The sequence below is a fragment of the Lissotriton vulgaris genome, unplaced genomic scaffold (genome assembly GCF_964263255.1).
Source record: "Lissotriton vulgaris unplaced genomic scaffold, aLisVul1.2 SCAFFOLD_371, whole genome shotgun sequence".
NCBI lineage: Eukaryota > Metazoa > Chordata > Amphibia > Caudata > Salamandridae > Lissotriton > Lissotriton vulgaris.
The window spans coordinates 967,630-986,881 of NW_028253580.1; the positions used below are offsets into that span (position 1 = coordinate 967,630).

At 40.9% G+C, this 19,252-nt stretch overlaps 1 protein-coding gene across 3 annotated transcripts in view; it reads right to left on the reverse strand.

Moving 5' to 3' along the window:
• Window positions 1-19,252, reverse strand: part of LOC147660921 (myocardial zonula adherens protein-like) — a 500,869-nt gene that overhangs the window by 333,961 nt on the left and 147,656 nt on the right. For all 3 annotated transcript variants that reach the window (XM_086951427.1, XM_086951426.1, XM_086951425.1), the window contains exon 3: window positions 8,942-9,028. In XM_086951427.1, the coding sequence (XP_086807553.1) occupies window positions 8,942-9,028 (87 nt within the window). The remainder of the gene's footprint in view (window positions 1-8,941; window positions 9,029-19,252) is intronic.

Consider the following 19,252-nt stretch of genomic DNA (forward strand, 5'->3'; position numbering starts at 1 on the left):
TGTGTAAGTACGCTTTGCTTGACTTCAATAAACAGAATTTAAAAAGAAAAAATAATGGTATGTTAGATTTTTAATATATATTAAGAAAAGGTAACTTTTAGAAAGTTACCCTTTACCTGCCTACGATTTTAGTGGACTAATTTGTATTAGCTTTCCAGCTACTCTCATCCTTGAGGTATGGAATTCCCCCAGGAACACACAATAGGCTGACCTGGATGGTAGATGTGAATTCTCAGACCTTGATAGAATGTGCAGTGTTGGGGCTGTGCCCCTCCTGTTGGCAACCAAGTGTCAAATCCTGCTCAACAGGTCTGTCTGAAGAACATGTAAATGTTCTGCCCCCTTCAAAAGAAGCAAACAGGATGCTAGAACAATTGTTTGGTTCTGCCTATCTGGTTGCTGAAGGATCCCGATTTTGTACTACTAGACTTGTGTCCTTGGGTTTGTTGTGGGTACAGTGTCATCTTCAAACAGGATGTTAGTGTTAGATATGGGAGAACACTATGATTTCCATAGTACACCCCACATGCCCTTAGCATCTGTGAACTGTGAGAAGGATGTGAGTCCAAAGATCATAGTCTGATTCCCTGAGTGGCTTAAGAAACACAAAAAGGCTGAAGATGACATTCCTGTAAAGAATACTAGCTGAACAGTGGCAACTGCAACTGACAGGACTTTTCGGTTGCCTTTCGCCACGCTCCCTGAGAGTCTCTAAATGCTCTATTTGAGGTCTTAGGGACCTTGGCAGTGTACTCCTATAGTTGTATGGACCTGAATCACACCTAGATTCAAGTCTACTGCGAGCATCGACTACCATTGGCACTTTGCACTTTTGGGCACTATTCTCACCTAAAAATCATACCTCCAGTCCCACTAATTGGATTTTTGTCATGTTGGTGTCATTATTTTTATGGATTTATTGTGTTGTGATGTGTTTTTGAATTTTTTACTCTTTGGGCACTTCTAAATGCTTTACATAATTACTTTGAGTTAGGCTCAGGTATAAATTACTTAATGCATTGACTGGACCTAGCAAGGTAGTGAATGTATTACTTGTAGTAGACACCAATCCATCCCAACTAATAAAAAACATTTTCACATCCATTAAATGCACTTCATAAGCATCTTGAGTAACTTTTTTCCGCCTGTCTATTCCTGGATCAGAAGAGTCAAACATGGTATTGTAGGAAACACATTCAGGGAACATTAGAGGTGAAAAGGTCTCTCTGCAAGGCATTTTCTATTCAAACTAGTGCCCTTAACCTCATCGGCAATTCCGGCGTGGTGCAGCGGTTTAGCTCAGCGGCGGGGCCGCGACGGCCAACGGACGTGCGCAGCACTACGAAGTTAGTGCGTGCAACGGCCATTGGCCGTCAGAAGCAGCGAAGGAGTTAAAGAAAAAAACATGAAAGATTTGGTGAGATGTTAAATGTTGAACATTTCACACATTTGCCATAAAGGGAAATTTGGTAATTACTCAAGATTACACTGGTGAAACACAATTTTCCACATGCTAACACGTCTTTTTGTTCGTAACCAAGCTGGCAAGTGCTATATTACATGATGTCATGGGTCTGATGTTATCTACGTTCAAGAAATTGGAGTGTATACATTTTGGTCCAGTCTTTCAGAAGACCGAGCAGAAGATGCAGATGGTCTTTATATTTTATTCTGCCTGCTAACGGTATCCAATGCAGTACATTAAGGTGCCTGTCTGTTCTTTACTGGAAGAGGATTATGGCAGCCTTGTATTAAGGAAGTTTATTCTTCTTCATAAATGTACTGAGAAGACCTGGCAGTAGGACATTTTAATAGGCTAGGCTTGACTTATGATATCCTAAAAATGGTTTTCTTTGGCCAGAAGGTGATGTTACATGCTGCCTGATTGGGATATTTCATCTAGGATTAAAGGTTTACAGAACAAACTGGAATTCATGACTAGATATTGTCAAAGATGTATAATATTAACTAATATTAGTGCCCTGTGAATACATGTGATAAAAGTGTTCTAAGGTTTTTTTCCCAGTAAACTGGGTACATACATATTGAAGAATATTTGCAACAAGATTTTGGATAACAAAGCTGTTCCGCTGTGTATTTGTAATGGATGTGTTCTGTTTGATAGAAAAAGTTATCCATGCTATGATTGCTTTGCAGATGCACAACTTTCTGTTCTGCAGTTGCTTGTTACCCATTCAAAGGGTAAACAGCCTGGCGCTGTCCAGTTCCTCCTGGTTGAAGACCACGCATAATTTGCACGTGGGAAGTTCTTCTCAGAAGTGTCAAAGAGGGCACAAAAAATGTGCATAGGAATGCGGTCCAGAGTATTTGCCAGTGGTTTGGAATCATGGAAGCATTTCCCTATGACTTGTTTGGTTTCCTCAATTTGAAACCATATGGGTGATGGATATTTCCAAGTGTCAGTCCCTTAGTCATAGTGCTATAAGAATCAAGCTGCACCTCCCTCATGAGACCTAAACAGGCTGAAACCATCCGAGGTGGCTTCTTTCCTGTTCAGAGGAGTCCTGGCTTGGTAGTTCATGCACCACTGGAGTTGCATAGTGAGAAAACAATGATGGACTGAAATGAAGCCCAGATTATTTACCAGTGGGTGTCATTAATTAAGTATTCCACCTACTACCCTTTTGTTTACCTCATCTTATTTGCAAGCCAGAGTAGAAAAATGATCTGCTGTGTCCAAATCCACATGTAGGTGAAGGAGGATACACACTTGTTAAGAGTTTTTTTTGTTGAATAAATTAAAGATATTAAGGCACTTATGTGGCCATCTGTGCACTGTAGAATGGAGAAGACTCTAACTGTCTTGGATCCCATAAGATGTTGAAATATAGCTACTTTTGAAAATGTTTGGTAGCTAGGTATGTTAAGATTGTAAGGATACAAATTAATGTTGCCATTAGGTCTGTAATTCAAGTCTGCAAGACCAGACTTTGTTGTTTTTAGACCAAGAATCAATGCAGGCAGGATTGAAAACAAGAGGGACTCCTTCTTGCTGTAAAATGCATGCATAAATATGACCACCTCAACAATTATCGAATCTGTGCACAATACTGCCAAAGTAACTGCACACCAGTTCACAGAGTTTGTACTGCATGTGGCTGGTTTGCGGAGAGAGAAGCCATCTAGGAGATTTGGGACCTGTGAATGATCAGGATAAGAGTGTTGCTTTTCAATGGAATTATATTTGATGTACATCATTAATTTGTCTATTTTGGATAGGAATTGAGTGAAGAAGGTGATAAGTGCTAAAAGTAAGGACCATGTTAGTGTTATATTTAGGGTTGTTAAAGAACAACTCGTGAGATTTCTCAACGTGGGCGGTTGCAGAACACTGCAATCGTTTGCATTAAGAAAGCTGCCGCTCAAGTAGAAAATCTAATCAGGCGGCAGAAAGAAACAGGGCCCCCTGCTGGGCAGCCTAGTGTCGTTTGTGCCGATTTTACTGTGCAGAATCAGCTCCCGGTGCTAAAAATCAGCGTGAGCAGCACAACGTGCTGAATTCCGCCCACGTTACTCCACGGAATCTCACAGAGTTTTTATGTAACTCCGCAAAATTCCACGGAGTGAAACTCTGCAAGTTCCAGCCACACTTAGGAAAAAGACAAATAATGAAAATTGCCAAATGAAATAAGTCCCAATACAACTGTCTGTCACTGTCTAGAAGTGGGCAAGGCACTATCGTGCTCCTTTGGAGCCAGCTGACAGCATAGCTATAAATGAAAACCGCTACAGGGCGCATAACTAATGCCTAACCGTCTCTGTGGCTTTTACAATAGACAATTCCTATATCACTTTTATGATTCACCTGGTCCGGTTTTCTTTTCCTTGAATTCAGTGACTGGAGGGATCACCGGACCTCCATTTACAAATTGTATTTTAACTTCATTATATTTATTGTTTATTTCTAGCCTTGTGATAGAGGTGCTATCTGGCCCTTGCTAGGATTTCTCTTTTGTTGTTATTACAGTCTTATAGCCCTCTGCCGAGGGCTATATCAGTTGTTAAAGGCCCTGAAATAGAGGTATAGGCCAGAGCCGCAGGCGAGGGCCTGTAACAAGCGAGAGGGCCTCTAACAACCAGTGTAGTCCAAAGAAGATGGGCTATAAGGCTAGTAGAACATTTCACCCAGTAAGGGAAGAATGTTCTAAATAGAAAAAGGAGAAACCTGAAAACAAAACATTGGCATGTTGGAGCTCCGGGCTTTTCAGCAGCCCTTCATAAGCCCGCAGCTCCTCCATGGTCTTCAAGTAGCTCCCAACATTCCAATGTTCTAACTGCAGTATCTCATTTGCCAGTCACCTTTTCCTGCCTGTCCCAGAATGGAGGTGAGTTTCGCACTATCCTGCTCTGCTGAAGTTGGCTGACAGCCCAGCCAAAAATAACGACTGTTGCCAAAGCACGTTCCATGAATGTCTATGGCAAACCCTGCTGTGCACATCCGTGCACTGCCTGGGACCAGGGGCCAGTTTTGAATCCCAATAAAAAAACATCCATGAGTAATCTTCTCTCCTTAGTATACGCAAAATGATCAAACCATCGCTGACCTGTGGTTAGAGAATCTTTGTAATTCTTTTCTTCTTTAAAGCATTTCCTCCCACTTTCTGGCTTCGAATTTGCTGGATTATCTACATGCTCCCCCTCCGCCTTAATTAATGCTCCACCATCACGAATAGCCATCTAATCAGGGCCATGTCCATGGACTGTAAACTTCGTCTGATGTCGATTTTTTGAGTTGCCTTCATGGTGAAATTAGTTTCAGGTCTTACTACTGGTGGTGTGGCAAATATTTCAGCTTCAGGTAAGCTAGGTTATATTTTTCTACTTCCAATGACTCATTGTGATGGCATTCAAACTCATGTAGCTTTGCACTTTGCCCACAGACTAAGGCTTCGTCTCCCAACACAATATTCTCATCAGACAACATTACTTGTATTTAGTTTCAATTATCACATTTCTTGGATTGATTCAACTTTGTTCAAAGTGTTCCTGGCCTCCCTCAGGTAATTGAACACAATGGATTTCATTTTCAGTCTGAGTGATGTATAGCAATTGAGAAATAATTCCTTTCCTTGGAGTTATCATTACCGAACAACATTTCCATTTGCGGTTTTGTTGTCTACCACCAATCACGGATCCTTCTCATGTCAAATACATTCTTAGACTATGGGTCAAATTCATACATAAATAAACGCTGGCATTTCATCAAAACCATTCCGCTAAATCAGCCCTATCTGAGCGTAAACCCTACCCCACCTATTCAGCATATTATATGGGCCACGGATGCCACTTCAAATACAACTTTCACCATAGAATCCAAGATTTACAAAGTTTAAGACTCTATCTGGCAAATGGTATTCTACATTACTAAACCACAAGTAGACCACATATGGATTCTGAAGATTGCTTGGTGGAGAACCACTGATTCTGATACCAAGGTGCTATAAAAGTGTCTACTCCACAACAGTTTCCATCTTTTGAGATCCGCCAAAAGAAAATTGTAATTGTCTAACAGCCGGATTCATCAAGCTGAATTGCGCTCGCAAAGGTCCAGATTCTGAGAATCTGGCCCTTTGCGAGTGCGAGTTTTGCATTTGAGATTCATCCCAAATGCAAAAATCGGTAATAGCGATTTCGCTATTTTGCGAGGAATTACATTTAAGGAATCTCTATTTGAGATTCCTTAAATGCTATTCATCATCCATTTTTAAATAGCGAATTAGCAATTTCGGCCCGCTATTTACCGCGAGGTCAAACCTCGTGGTAAATAGCGAAAACTTAGAAAAATGCTTATAAAAGCATTTTCCTAAGTTGCATGTTGCACACACACATGTCCTTTGGACATGTGTGTGCGCAACACCTGTTTATATTTGCATTTAAGGGGTGCTACAGGGTGTCCTTTGGACACCCCTAGCACCTTTTAAATCGCTATAGACAACAAAGCCCCTGCACTATACAATATTAATCAATTCTTGGTAATGCTGGTGTCAATTGAAGTGGTTGATTATGCACATCAAAACTTTCAGTGTAACACTTCGAGAATGACAAGTCATCAAATAGACATATAAAAGTTCAAAAAGACATTCTGTTCTTGGTGTAGTATATCAGTTTATTGTTTTTTTGTACAGGCCAACACGCGTTTCATCGCAGGGAACACACTGCGAATCTTCAGGGCCTCATGTGAATACGGGCGAAATAATGTTGGTCACAAAACCCGGTTGGGGCGATACTTGGAATATATATATTTTGACAATGACCGTCATTGTCAAACGGCGCCGGGAACTTCAAGAGGGAGTACTAAACGAATGCGGTGTACCCGCCTACATTTTGTCATTGAACATGACCACCTAACCCGAGCACTACCACTATATCCTCTCCTCCCGGTTACAGCTCCTATCGTTAACTATTAAGATTCAACTTATCACGCGGACAGCGAGTTCGAACATTTTGGAAGTCAAATATATATATTCCAAGTATCGCCCCAACCGGCCCTGAAGATTCGCAGTGTGTTCCCTGCGATGAAACACGTGTTGGCCTGTACAAAGGAACAATAAACTGATATACTACACCAAGAACAGAACGTCTTTTTGAACTTTTATATGTCTATTTGATGACTTGTCATTCTCGAAGTGTTACACTGAAAGTTTTGATGTGCATAATCAACCACTTCAATTGACACCAGCATTACCAAGAATTGATTAATATTGTATAGTGCAGGGGCTTTGTTGTCTATTGTTATTTGTGTGGACCTTCTTGGTCCAACCTTGAGCGGTTGTGAGGGATTACCGCTCGCCCTATTGCCTATACTGACTACCTCATGTTACTTTTCACTCTGCGGCTACTCAGGTTGTGCGCCTAGTCATTCTGGATGACTCAAAAAACCTCCTAGCTGTATACCTTTTAAATCGCTATCTTATTTGCGATTAGCAAATTGCTAATCGCAAATAAGGAATATGTAGGAATCACATTTTTTTTTGCGATTCCTACATGAATCCCGTTTTGCAAGCCTGTAATAGCGATTCCTTATGAATCGCTATTATAGACTCGCAAAACGGGTCGTTGATGAAACAGGCTGTTAGATCTGCTTGGCTGAAAACTCACAGTGTGCCCCTAAATTCTCCTTGAATCACGCTACACCCACCCAATTATCTCTTAAAATCCTTTCAACTTGGCTTTCGCCCCAACCATAGTGCAGAGACAGCTGTGTTTTTGGATCCAGATTACCCAAGAAGCATTTTGCATAAAGTTGGTGCTCTGACCTTACTAAATCGGTCAGTGGCTTTTGGCATAGTCTAAACAAGATATTACTTTCTCAGCTTTCTGAGCTTGCTATTCATGTGTGCATTGCAGTGGGAATAATCCTTTCTCACAAGGAGAGTTCTTCTGGTTCAGCCTGGTTCCATAACCTCTGGCAGCAGATAGGTGCCTTGGGGTGTGCCACAGGTTCTATGCTGGCCCAGATGCTTTTTATCGGCTTTTTAATATTGACATGTTGCCTCTGGTGCATATATTATATGGTATGGGGTTGTCATTCATCATGTATACTGATGATATACAGAGTTTGCTGAGTTCATACACGGTGAGTAAGGGATGAGTATTTGATCTACACCTAGCACTGCAGACTATTATACAAAGGAGGAACATAAATTATGTGAACCAGAATCCACCTGAAAATGAAATTTTGTTGACCCACACTAGCTCCATTCTGCAGGTTTGCATTCTTTGGACTGAGACTTTGGATGTCTTTCCAACTACTGCTTTAGTGACATAATAGCATGAGGTGTATATTGATTCTGCCCTTACCTTACGTCAACATGACTATGATTTCCAAGTCCTGTTTTTTCCATCTTAGGGAGCGTCAGAGACTCGTTACTTTTCGAGCGTTCAATCCGAGGGTCATTTTGGTCAATGCTTTTATACATTCAAGACCGGATTGTGGAATGTGATCTTCTTAGGATTGTCTAGTAAACACTTCTCGAACTGCAGCATATCTTGAGTACTGATGCAGATGTTATCCTTGGGTCTGGGTTGGAGGATGTTTGACTCTGTTTATAACCATATCCAATACTTGCATTGGCTGCCTGTGAGGAAATTGAACACCTTCAAGGCTCTTTGCTTTCTTCAAATAGTCCATGTAGACCATCGCCAGTTACAGCTAGCAACTTTAATAGATACAGTCCACTGAGTACTCACGAGTTCAGACCCTAAGCTTATTCTGATGACCTTTAGGGCCAATAAAAAGAAATGGGGTGGCAAAACCTCCCATGTTCTGGGTGTGAGCTGGTGTAATTAGCTTCTGGTGTCCCTCAACTGGAAACCAATTTAGTCAAATTTTGAAGGGCGCTGAAGACCACGCTCTTCCATTCAGTGGCACAGTAACTTCCCAGTTGGTCTATTCTCTTACGAATATCTTTATAGAGCAAGAGATCTCATTTATCGGCTGGACATTGCGCTCCGCAGATAGAAAATACAGCTACTCATCGAATAAATGACAGCTGTGGTGTGTGCAGTTTCTGGCCAAACAAAAGAATACAAAGAGCCAGGACAACGTCCATGACAATGCCTTTCTGAACACAAATAGTGCCACCTTCCTTACCACCCTCTCCACCCAAAAAACATATAATTTTTGCAATTCTACTGCTGCCTCTTTCTCCCTCAATGGGACATCTCTATTTGTGCTCTAACACCAATTACTAATGTATGTTAATTGCCTATTAAATTTTGCTTCAGCATGTAACCAGAGATACAGTAAATCCTCAACATCAGTTTCCTAAAGAGGTTATAGTTCCCAAGTTAATAAAGTATATGATTACCTATTTTATTAATTTACAATCTAAAGAATCCACTTCTTATTGATTTCTGCGTGTGTCAGAAACATATACAAAAATACAGCAACACGTGTTTCGGGCCTTTTTGTGTTTACCAATGTAGGTTGATCAGTTTGAATTTTTTCAGGATGCAAAATTCCATTCTTCCGTCTTCGCCTTGATGGAGAACTTGTCTTGTCAACCTAATGTGTAAAATTTAAAAAAAATACATAAATTGTATGCCATATCTAAAAGTAAAATCGCACACATCTATTACCTTTCAGAAACAGTTCACGCAGAAGGGTAAATCAGAGGCAATTGAAGAATGTAGTAAGAGTAAACCTTTGTGTTCATCAGTTTCTGCTATTCCAATTGTTTTGCAAAGCACACATTATTATCCAAATTTGTGATTACAAGGGAAAATAATAAGTGCACTGTTGCAATTTTAAGAATGTTACCCTTGAGGACTTTTCTTTTTAAGCGTTCAGGATTTTTTTTTTTTTTACAAACTTTGCTTGTTTCTTGCTGATGCTAGAAGGCCAGCGTACAGTTCTAGAGGCTCATTTACTAGTGTCCACGGCTTAGTTAATGCATCTTTCTGAAGAATAAAACACTAGTTTCATTGAATCTTATTATATCTATAAAAGCACAACACTCAGCAACAAGGCAGGGTGAATGGTGGCACTGAGAAAGGTATTTTAGAAACCCTTATAGCTTGAAAAGGTGATAGTTTTTACGACTCACATTTGATATATCTATAATTGATTCTCCACTGGACTGCATGGTAGACCGTGATATTACATAGTGGAGTGGTGTGGCTCACTGGTTAGAGGCGGCAGACCCGGAATCAGAGGACAGCCCGGGACCAGGGTTCAATTCCCGAGGCGGCAGGGTCGTGAACCAGGGTCAGCGGACTCGATAATTCTCGCCTCGGTGCCTACTCTAACCAGGGATCACACTCTGCAACTCTGGGCATTAGCTTGCCTCATCTCCACAACGGCCCCCCACAGACGCCGGGGATGCCTGGTTTCACCTTGGAGATACCCATTAGGGAACATCTCACAGGGAAAGCCAGGACGGGTTCCCCGGCGGTCTATAGCGCCAGGATGCCTCCGGGTAGCAGTGCGCTTTATAAGACAATTTACATTACACACAAGTATTGTCTGCCCTCTAGCAAAATCTGGCGAGGGGACCCTAAAATGTTATATCTGCTGGCACCCTCAGAGATGTACCAGTAAGCTGATGAGATGCCTTTGTGTTTAGGCCCCATGCACCACAGAGGTCTATGCTGCACTCCACACAGATTAATAATATGGAAAGCAGTACTTCATGTAATCAAAGTTAACATAAGGTGAAATTTAAAAGAAAATCTATTTGTTTGGCTACTATAGAGACCATACCTTGGACGAAAACAAAACGTTATCATCTTTAGTAAATTCAAGTGGTTCTGACTTTCATGAACGATAAGAAATTAAACATGGTACTACGGAATGCAAATGCAATGTAGTGTCAAACAATGTAACTCCCTATCGTACCCTTAATTTAACGCTGTACACAATGAGAATCATCCTTTAGTATGAAAATGTGTGCTATAAATAAGGATTATAATTAATTTAATGCATCTTGTAATTCAAATGCATAACTCATTTGAAAAGAATCTGTAAATTTATCTTTGGAGCCAACTGAAAGCTAAATAAATCCTGTGTTATAGCAATTGAAGTTAAGCTTCTGCCCCTTTTGGATTAAGGGCACCACCGCCTTCAGATGGGCATAATGATACTGGCTCATCCCCCTGCAATGGTCATTAAAGCAATCATATTAAGGGAACACATTATAACATTATTGCCCACTTAGTGGTTATAGTGATTGTTAACAGCTTTCTACAGGTGTATAGGCCTTAGCCACAGGCAAGGGCCTAAACAATGCTGACCGCCTTTAATAACGAGTATGGCGCAACATTCATCAAACTGGGTTTACATCCTTCTAAATTAAACAGGGAAAAATGGAAAGGCAAGTATACAGTGATGGAACAGAATGGGTACCAGCCATTATTTACTATCCGGTACTCTGTGGTCTTCAGTGGCGGTCCCAACATTCCAATATTCTAATATTTATTTAATATTTTGTGTAGTTTTGTAAAGTGCTGTGTGTGAACTTGCAGCAAAGTTAGAGTCCAAACAGTGAAGGGGAGCCCCCAATCTGAAGTTTTATTTTTTGTCACTTCCTTTGGGAAAGAGTTCAGTTGTATACGAGTTGGAAAACATCCATTTCCAGCTTCTCCCTTGAACGCATGTAATCTGCTACTGACTTTAAGCTTTGGCTCATGGCATTTTAAAAGCTTCCAAGGGATATCCTCCCGCTTTTTAACTAGTTAAATGCAGTATGGGAGAGCTGATAAGCAGTTGATAATACAGTATGCTGTGGGTCACAGCTGTGTGCCAATTTCTGAAGGTACCCTGCGCCCTTGCCCTCAAAGCTTCTTGTATAGTGTGAAGAATCTTGAATTTAATTTTGACCGAGACCAGGAAGCAGCGGAGCACCGTACGAAATATAGCATATGTTTTTTGTGACATTTCAGATCCAAGAGTCTACATATCACAGAGCCAGTCTCAGTGTGTAAGGAGTCCCAGGTCCCAATTTTAATCCACATTTACAGCAAGCAATATGCAAGATGACTCAAAGAGTGTGAGAAGACCAACCTTGGGCCAGTACATCTACGCCGTTCAGGTCATGCCTGAAATACCAACAATGAATATAAGGAACATCGTCCATAACTAAGCTAATCATTTAGTAAAACTAAAAAGAAATTGTTATCATGTCTCAATACAATCTATTTTAAGCAGATTAAGCAGTGTGCAAAATAATCATGAACCTAACCTGAACAACAGAACAATAGGGTAGTTTGTGGACACATTCCTGTTTAACTATGACTCACTGACATGTAATCATAACAAGAGTGCTTGAACGGATTCCAATCTTCATTTCAAAATAAGTTCTATGCCACTGCCAACTTTGTTCTGTATTTTTTTTTTCAGACCAGGCAAATGGTCCATATACCAAGACTGTGAAAGCGTTTGTTTTAGTTCATTCCAAAGCTTAATGGCCATTTAATCAAAAGTCTCAATTAACACCTTTCATAGACCTGATCAGTGTGTCTTTTTGAAAAAAAATTATATGATTAGACCGCTACCATAAGAGTTGCAAAGATCCGCCCTTTTCTAAATAAGCAAATTTATTTTTGTTATGGCTGTTCGCGGGAAACTTACGTTATGGGAGGATCATTGGTTCAATATATCACAACTGATATCACGATTCCTACTTCTCTCTAGATACTGTAATCTACAGTGCCTGTTCTTCAACATGCCTCAGCATTAAAGCATTCTTTTTTTTTTTTTTTTTATATATTTTTATTGTTGCACACACTTTATACATTATAGAAATTTCCAGCATTAATACTTCATGCTTCATAGCTAAATAAACTGTTTTTACAAGATATACAAGTTTTTCATTACACATTTCCACAAACAGTGTTTATGAGTTTCTTAGTTAATACAATTAAAGCTTAAGTCCTTCTTGGATGTGCCTAAGACCCAATTCCTTCCTTCCAAATACTTATGGGTTGCCATATTCTTAGGCCTAATATTCTTCCCCTTTTCCCTTTACGTGCATAGATATTCTTCTCCATATTATACGCGTTCAGGAGATTAGCCAACCAAGTTTGCAGTGTCGGTGGGTTTTTGTCAAGCCAAGCCCTTGCTAGGGTCAATCTATATACTGACATTGCGACAAACAGAAATTCCTGATGTATGTCAGCTCCTTCCGATCCCAAACCTAGGATTATTCTAGCTGGACTAAGAATGATTTGAATCCCCAGGGATCTATCTAGAAAACCCTCGATGTCCCTTATTAGCGTGTGTAATTGAGGGCATGTAGCGAAGATATGGATACTATCTGCTTCGCTAGCATTGCATCGGGGGCAATTTATGCCCGTGCTCCCTCCCCATTTAGCTATCTTAGCTGGAGTATGGTACAATGAATAAATAGTTTTGTAGTGTTGTGACTGCATGGGGGATGAGCACAGTATAGTACGGCCCAGGTCCAATGATTTTTTAAACCACCCAGTATCTATGCTGAGTTTTCCCGCCCATTTGTAGATGGTAGGGGCACTGAAAACTTGAAAGTTGGGTGTGATTACTAAATAACATGCGATCAATAGAAAAAGCACCTAATGGTGCTGTACAAGATTACTGACCCGGGCAAGAACAGTTCAGTAGATCAAGGAGACATGAACAAACTTGGAATCAGTCGCATAGGCACTGTGAAACTAATGAAAAATGTTAAATCCTCGCTTGCTACTGATCTTAAAGGGCTCCCCGCTGCCCTAAAGAAGCTTAATCCCCCAAAAAGGGGGCTTGATCCTAACAACAATGTTTAATTCATTTATACAGTTGGGCCTGGTTCTACAGTCATGGAAAGGAGTAATCTTGTATTCCATTTCTAAACGAGGCCCTAAAAAGCTTTGGGCAAGAGCTACGTTTGATGCTTCTATCTGCTTTAGTTGACATTAATCAGATCATGTATTTCATGGCGCCCAAGGAGGCAGGAACCCACACTTTAACATCACTTGTCATCAACTCATTTAGCACATCTTCGGAAGGAGCATTTCAGAAAGGTAACAGGAAGACAAGCTAGAAGATTATAAACTCTCCTTGATGGCGACAATAGCATCTATGCCTAGAACAGTGCATAAACCAGTGTTAAAAAAGGGAAAGGGAGTGAAAAGCCTAGCCCAGAGTAGGGATATTGACGCTACCTCCAGATATAGGAATAGGAAATACACCACGGACACCTTATCTAATTTAAGGCAACCTTATCTCGATTTTAATCTGCGGCCCCAGTATAAGATCGTGTTTATGCGATTTAGGTTTCTTTATCTCCCTTTTAAGGCTTCTTGCTGGTGCATGGAAATTGAAGGGCAGCATCAACACGTCATCTATAATGTGTAAGTCAGCCAGAGTCTATTGATGACTAGGGGCCAGATGTAGGTAGGCAAATATCGGTCGGTAACGGGGAAATACAGTAAATTTCATTCACCGTTACCGACCGGTATGTAGCCATGTGGGATGTAGGAAAGGAATCGGTAATAAGGAATCGGTAAATACCGATTCCTTAATACTGATTCCATATTGGCCTTGCATTTAAGGAATCAGTAATACCGATTCCTTAAATGCAATATAGGTAGCACTTAAAACAGTGCACCTCAGCCTTATGGAATCGCTATTTACCACCAACTTCAAGTTGGTGGTAAGTAGCAATTTCCTTTCAAAAAGCACTTTTTTGCTATTTTAAAGTGCCATGTGGCACACATCCATGCCCTTAGGGCATGGATGTGCGCCCCATGTACACACATGCACATTTCAGGGGTGCAACAGGACACCCTTGAAATACCTCCTGGTATTACCGATTCGGTATTACCGATTCAGTAATACTGAATGTCTTCACATTCATTCCTATGGGCCTCCAAGCCCATAGGAATGAATGGGTAGGTATTCGTTATTACCGAATCTCAATTACCGATTCGGTAATAACGAACCTTAAGAATTCAGTATTTTTTACCGAATTCTTAGCTTCATCTGAAATATCGATTTCTAAATACCGAATCGGTAAAATTCGGTATTCAGAATTCGGTATTTCCCTATTACCTACATCGGGCCCTTGGTGCGCCTCTGTTCAGCCCTACTAGACTCTAATGTAGAAGGGATAAGAGCAATATCAGATGCTGTATTATTTTGCTCCAAAGGTGGCACAGTATACGTGATGGGTAATCTTGTATAATTCATGAGGCAGGCCATCAAACTCTGGCAGGCAAATACTTAACTAATCAGCATCACTGTTAATGTCTACTTTTTAGCAAAGATTCTGAGATATGTCTTATGTAAAATAATTAGTGTATATAGTTTAATGTAAAGCTTAAACAAAAAAGTATACTACCAATACAACCACTGATACACTGAACATCCAAGTCTAGAAAAAATAGTTTCCGATAAAATAAGTCAATTGCAGTAAAACGAAAGTAGGCATTAAACTAAAATTACTTTTTTTGTGGGGCCGAGTTATCCATTTCACACTGTGCAGCAAAAGGATAAATAAGCCACTTGATTCCTAAGGAAATACTATACTTTTATTGATGATACACACCGTCTTTCACGCCGTATTGCTTGCACTAGCCTCTTTGTTAACATTTCTCATCTATCAAGTAGGAAGTGACCAAAATGTAGGACAGACAAAGCCAGATTTGCAAAGCAAGAAGCGTTTTGATTTATAGATCTACGTTTCTTCTCGGCTCTTGTCACTTTGTATATGAAATAAAAGTAGGACCATGTTTTCTGCATTATTGACTAATTACTAACACCCGAACTAAATAACCTACAAGCACAATTAGGAAGTGGCAATTTGAAAATGATACAATTAAAATATAGTGAAAAGAACCCCATTTGAGAATTCAGAAATAAAAAAAGGTATGCTAAATATACACTGTTATTTTCAGGACTAGTGCAAAATGTGGTATTGCGCCAAAACTACCTTAAACCATCAAAACTGACAAATTAGCAGATACAAAGCAACATAAACTATATATAGATACCCGCCAGACCTTCCACCTGTTATAGTGTTTGTAAGAACTGGCTGATGGATGTGCCGATTTGTGTTCTTAACTGATCTGCTGGAGCTTTGCTATGATCTGAAGATATGGAAGTGACTGGTAGGATCCCTGACCGAAAATGGGCGTACCCCAAGAAGAACCTTCTAGAAACATTGGCAGAACAGGCTGTGCACTGATACACGTATAACATCTTTCTTTGATTTCAATGTTGCCAATGGTTGTCACAAATAATACAAACCAAGAAGTACAAGAACAGCACACACAGCAGTAAAAGTATCATACCGCATTGGCAATAATAACAAGGGCAACAAGGTTTGCTGTGACAGATGGCCCCAGGGCCACTGTTATGCAGAACTGCAGGGAACAGCACGCTCTGGATACCTCACCGGAGCAGGTGAAACCTTAAAGAGAACGGCGTGGAAAGGGGAAGTCACACACGCTGGAAAGGGGAAGATACACACACTCGAAAGGCATGTAGCAGGCATGTTTCGGCAGAATATGCTTTCATCATTTATTTCTGCACTTTCCCTTATAGTTTTAACAGACAACTGAAATACCACCCTCACAGAAAGCAGTGGCTGAACAAAGAAATAAGGGTAACACCATGTTACAGAACCAGAAGTTATGTACCTGCACAGCAAAAGTTTCTGACCGAGTATTTCCTTCAGTTACTGTGAAACACATGGGAAATGGAATCTCTTCAAAAAGGTCCTGCATATTGTGTGCATGACTTCAGTTCATAAACTTAGGCCTAGAATGCTGTTTTAAGACAGTTAATGGAGCACGTTTTGAATTGCAGGAGTCTGGAAGGCAAGGAACTCGCTGCCCAACAGGTATTCCGTGAAAGCCTTCCAGGATTACAGGGAGTTATGAGGATCCATGTAAGAATTTGGAAGCTGAAAGGGGTGAGAACCCTTCCAAAGTAATCATCTCGACCCTTGTCAAGTAGAACAATTAAAGTCACTAAATAGAGGTCTGCTTAACCCTCTGGTTGGTTGGGCCGAAACAATCAGGCTTAACTTCGAGACAATGTATAAAGTATCTATGCAGCAATAAAACAGTACTAAAGTGAAAAAGCAACACAAGAAACATCCCAAACTACCTTAAGAATAATAAAGTTTATTTTAATAAATAAAATGACACCAGCATAACAAAAATCTAATACGTAGAACTGGAGATGAATTTGTAAAGTTTGATTAGCGCCACAAAGCACGACATTCTGAAAAGCACAACGTGGCAATCGCAGTTATCTGGTCTCACTAAACCAGGTTAACCACAATTGAGCGCGTGTTGGATACAGGGACCAGGTTTGTCCCGGCTGAAAGTTTACCATTGGACTTAGAAACTTTTAACTGATTAGCAAGACAAAAGTGAGGCAGGGCTAGATGTTAGCTACAACTACCAGTGACAGGGTAGGCATCCTTTAAAGCTCAGGAAGGGGCTAAGCACAAGCCCTCCAGGCCATCCTGCTCAAGGAGGGAAAACAACTCTTCACAACCAATCCCTCTGCCACTGTCTGGCACCATCTCACCACAGGGGAGCAATTCCTGCAGCCACATGTCCTGCAGGACATCCAGCTGCAGAGGTTTTTTTGGCTGATGTAACTCAAGGCTCTTATGCACTGCCTGCATGCAGGATGAACCTGAGCTAATGTAAATCACTCGCACACATATTTGGTCTTGTCACATTATATAAAACGGCAAATAAATAAAAATATAAATAAATGAATAAATAACTATGAGCTGTATCTTCCCCCATCCCCACTTTTTTAACTCGCTCAGTATGCACAAATAGGAACGATGCAACTCATAAGTGTTTGATACTACTGCGACACTCTGTATGTCAATGGGAACATAGCTGCTCCCAAGCAGAGCTCCTATTCGAGCCTTTTCTTTTTTTTTTAAACAAAAGCTTTGTATTAAAAAAAGTGCAAAGCTGGTAGCTGTAAAGTATAGGTTGGAGGAATTCACGTAATTTGCTTTTGCATTATTACCAAACATTTTGAGAAAATTATGCATACTTAAGGAAAATGCTAATCCATCATTTAATGTAATATTTTAGAGCAAACTGTTTCTTGGTTTCGAATGAAGCATTTGTTGTCATTTGCTTACTGTGTATATTGAAGTGAAATGGTTTTATTTCAGGAATTTTGCGTAGCAAGCGTAATGATAAATGTGGCTAATTATGCTTGCATAATCTACATTTCGCCTTCCTTAATGCTGTACATCTTTAGGTATTGCTAGTCACTATGCTAACTAAAGAAATAGAGAGACAGACTTACTCTCTCTTAGTTATCCCACACTTCAGAATATCCTTTTCTTGATTATGTGAAGCTAGTCTAACTGAAATAATGCGATATTTTTCATGTAATGGTCTTTGCAAGTGAACTGGTGCAGTCTGTGTGTTTTTTATGATCTATTATCAAAGCTGAAAAAGTTTAATTAATCTATTAGCTCCTATGTTTTTTTTTCAAGAAACGAAATTTGCTTGATACAACTTGTGTTCCTATGTATTCCGTCATCACCAATGGTTAAATATGTTGAGTTTGATTCAAGCGACTATAAATTATGTCACACTAATTTGCCAGAGTTGTCATTACAATGTAAGGCTATATTTACATAGATCGTGCCTGGTTGCATGTTCGTGATCAAGATAACGAGAATATTGGACAGCCAAATTACATTCGGAATCAGATTTCTTTATGCTTAAAGTGTGTGTCTCCTCGCGCCTGGCTGGAAGGAGACGTGCCCTATAGGTGTGGTAGCGATTTACTCTATTACTTTGAATTAAACTAATATGATCTCTAGGCTAGCAATCCCCTCCTGTACGAAGAAAATGATTCTTGGTTTGAATAAAAGGCAATTCGACCCCTAAGACTACCCTAGAATTAAAATGTAATAACAGTAGCGGTGGGTGACATTTCAAAGTGGTGGGGCGGCAAGTGGTCTGCGAAGTTAAGTACAGTCCAATAGCAATCAACGTATTGGCGTTGCCACACCTGCCTTTCCCTTCCTCTGTGTCACTCCATCCCTCACTCCCTCCCTCTGTGTCACCCCCTCCTTCTGTGTCACTCCCTCCTTCTGTGTCACTCCCTCCCTCTGTGTCACCCCCTCCCTCTGTGTCACTCCCTCCTTCTCTGTCACCCCCTCCTTCTGTGTCACCCCCTCCTTCTGTGTCACCCCCTCCTTCTGTGTCACCCCCTCCTTCTGTGTCACTCCCTCCCTCTGTGTTACCCCCTCCCTCTGTGTCACTCCCTCCTTCTCTGTCACCCCCTCCTTCTGTGTCACCCCCTCCTTCTGTGTCACCCCCTCCTTCTGTGTCACTCACTCCTTCTGTGTCACCCCCTCCCTCTGTGTCACTCCCTCCCACGTTCTGTCCCCGCTTCCCTCACTTCCTCCTACTGTCCTTCACCTCACACGTTTCTCTTCCACCCACCTATCTCTTCTCCCTTGCTTGGGTCACTCTTTCCCTCAACCCTCCCCCCCTATGTTTCACATGCTCTTCCTCTTCCTTCGTGCCTGCCCTCCCCTCTCAGCAGTGACCTAGCTTCTCTCCTCACCCCCTCTCTCTCTCCCTCTCTCTTACATTCTCTTATCTTCTCTCAGGGCTGTCTTCTCTCTTCTCGTCCCCTTCTCTGCACGTTGCCCCCGTCTCCCTTTCTGCGTCTCGTTCTCTCCGTCCACACTCTTATCTCGTTTTCCTCCCTCGGCCCCCTCCACTTCACTCCCGCCTCTCGCTCTCTCTCTCGATGTGAAAGAGATGCTAC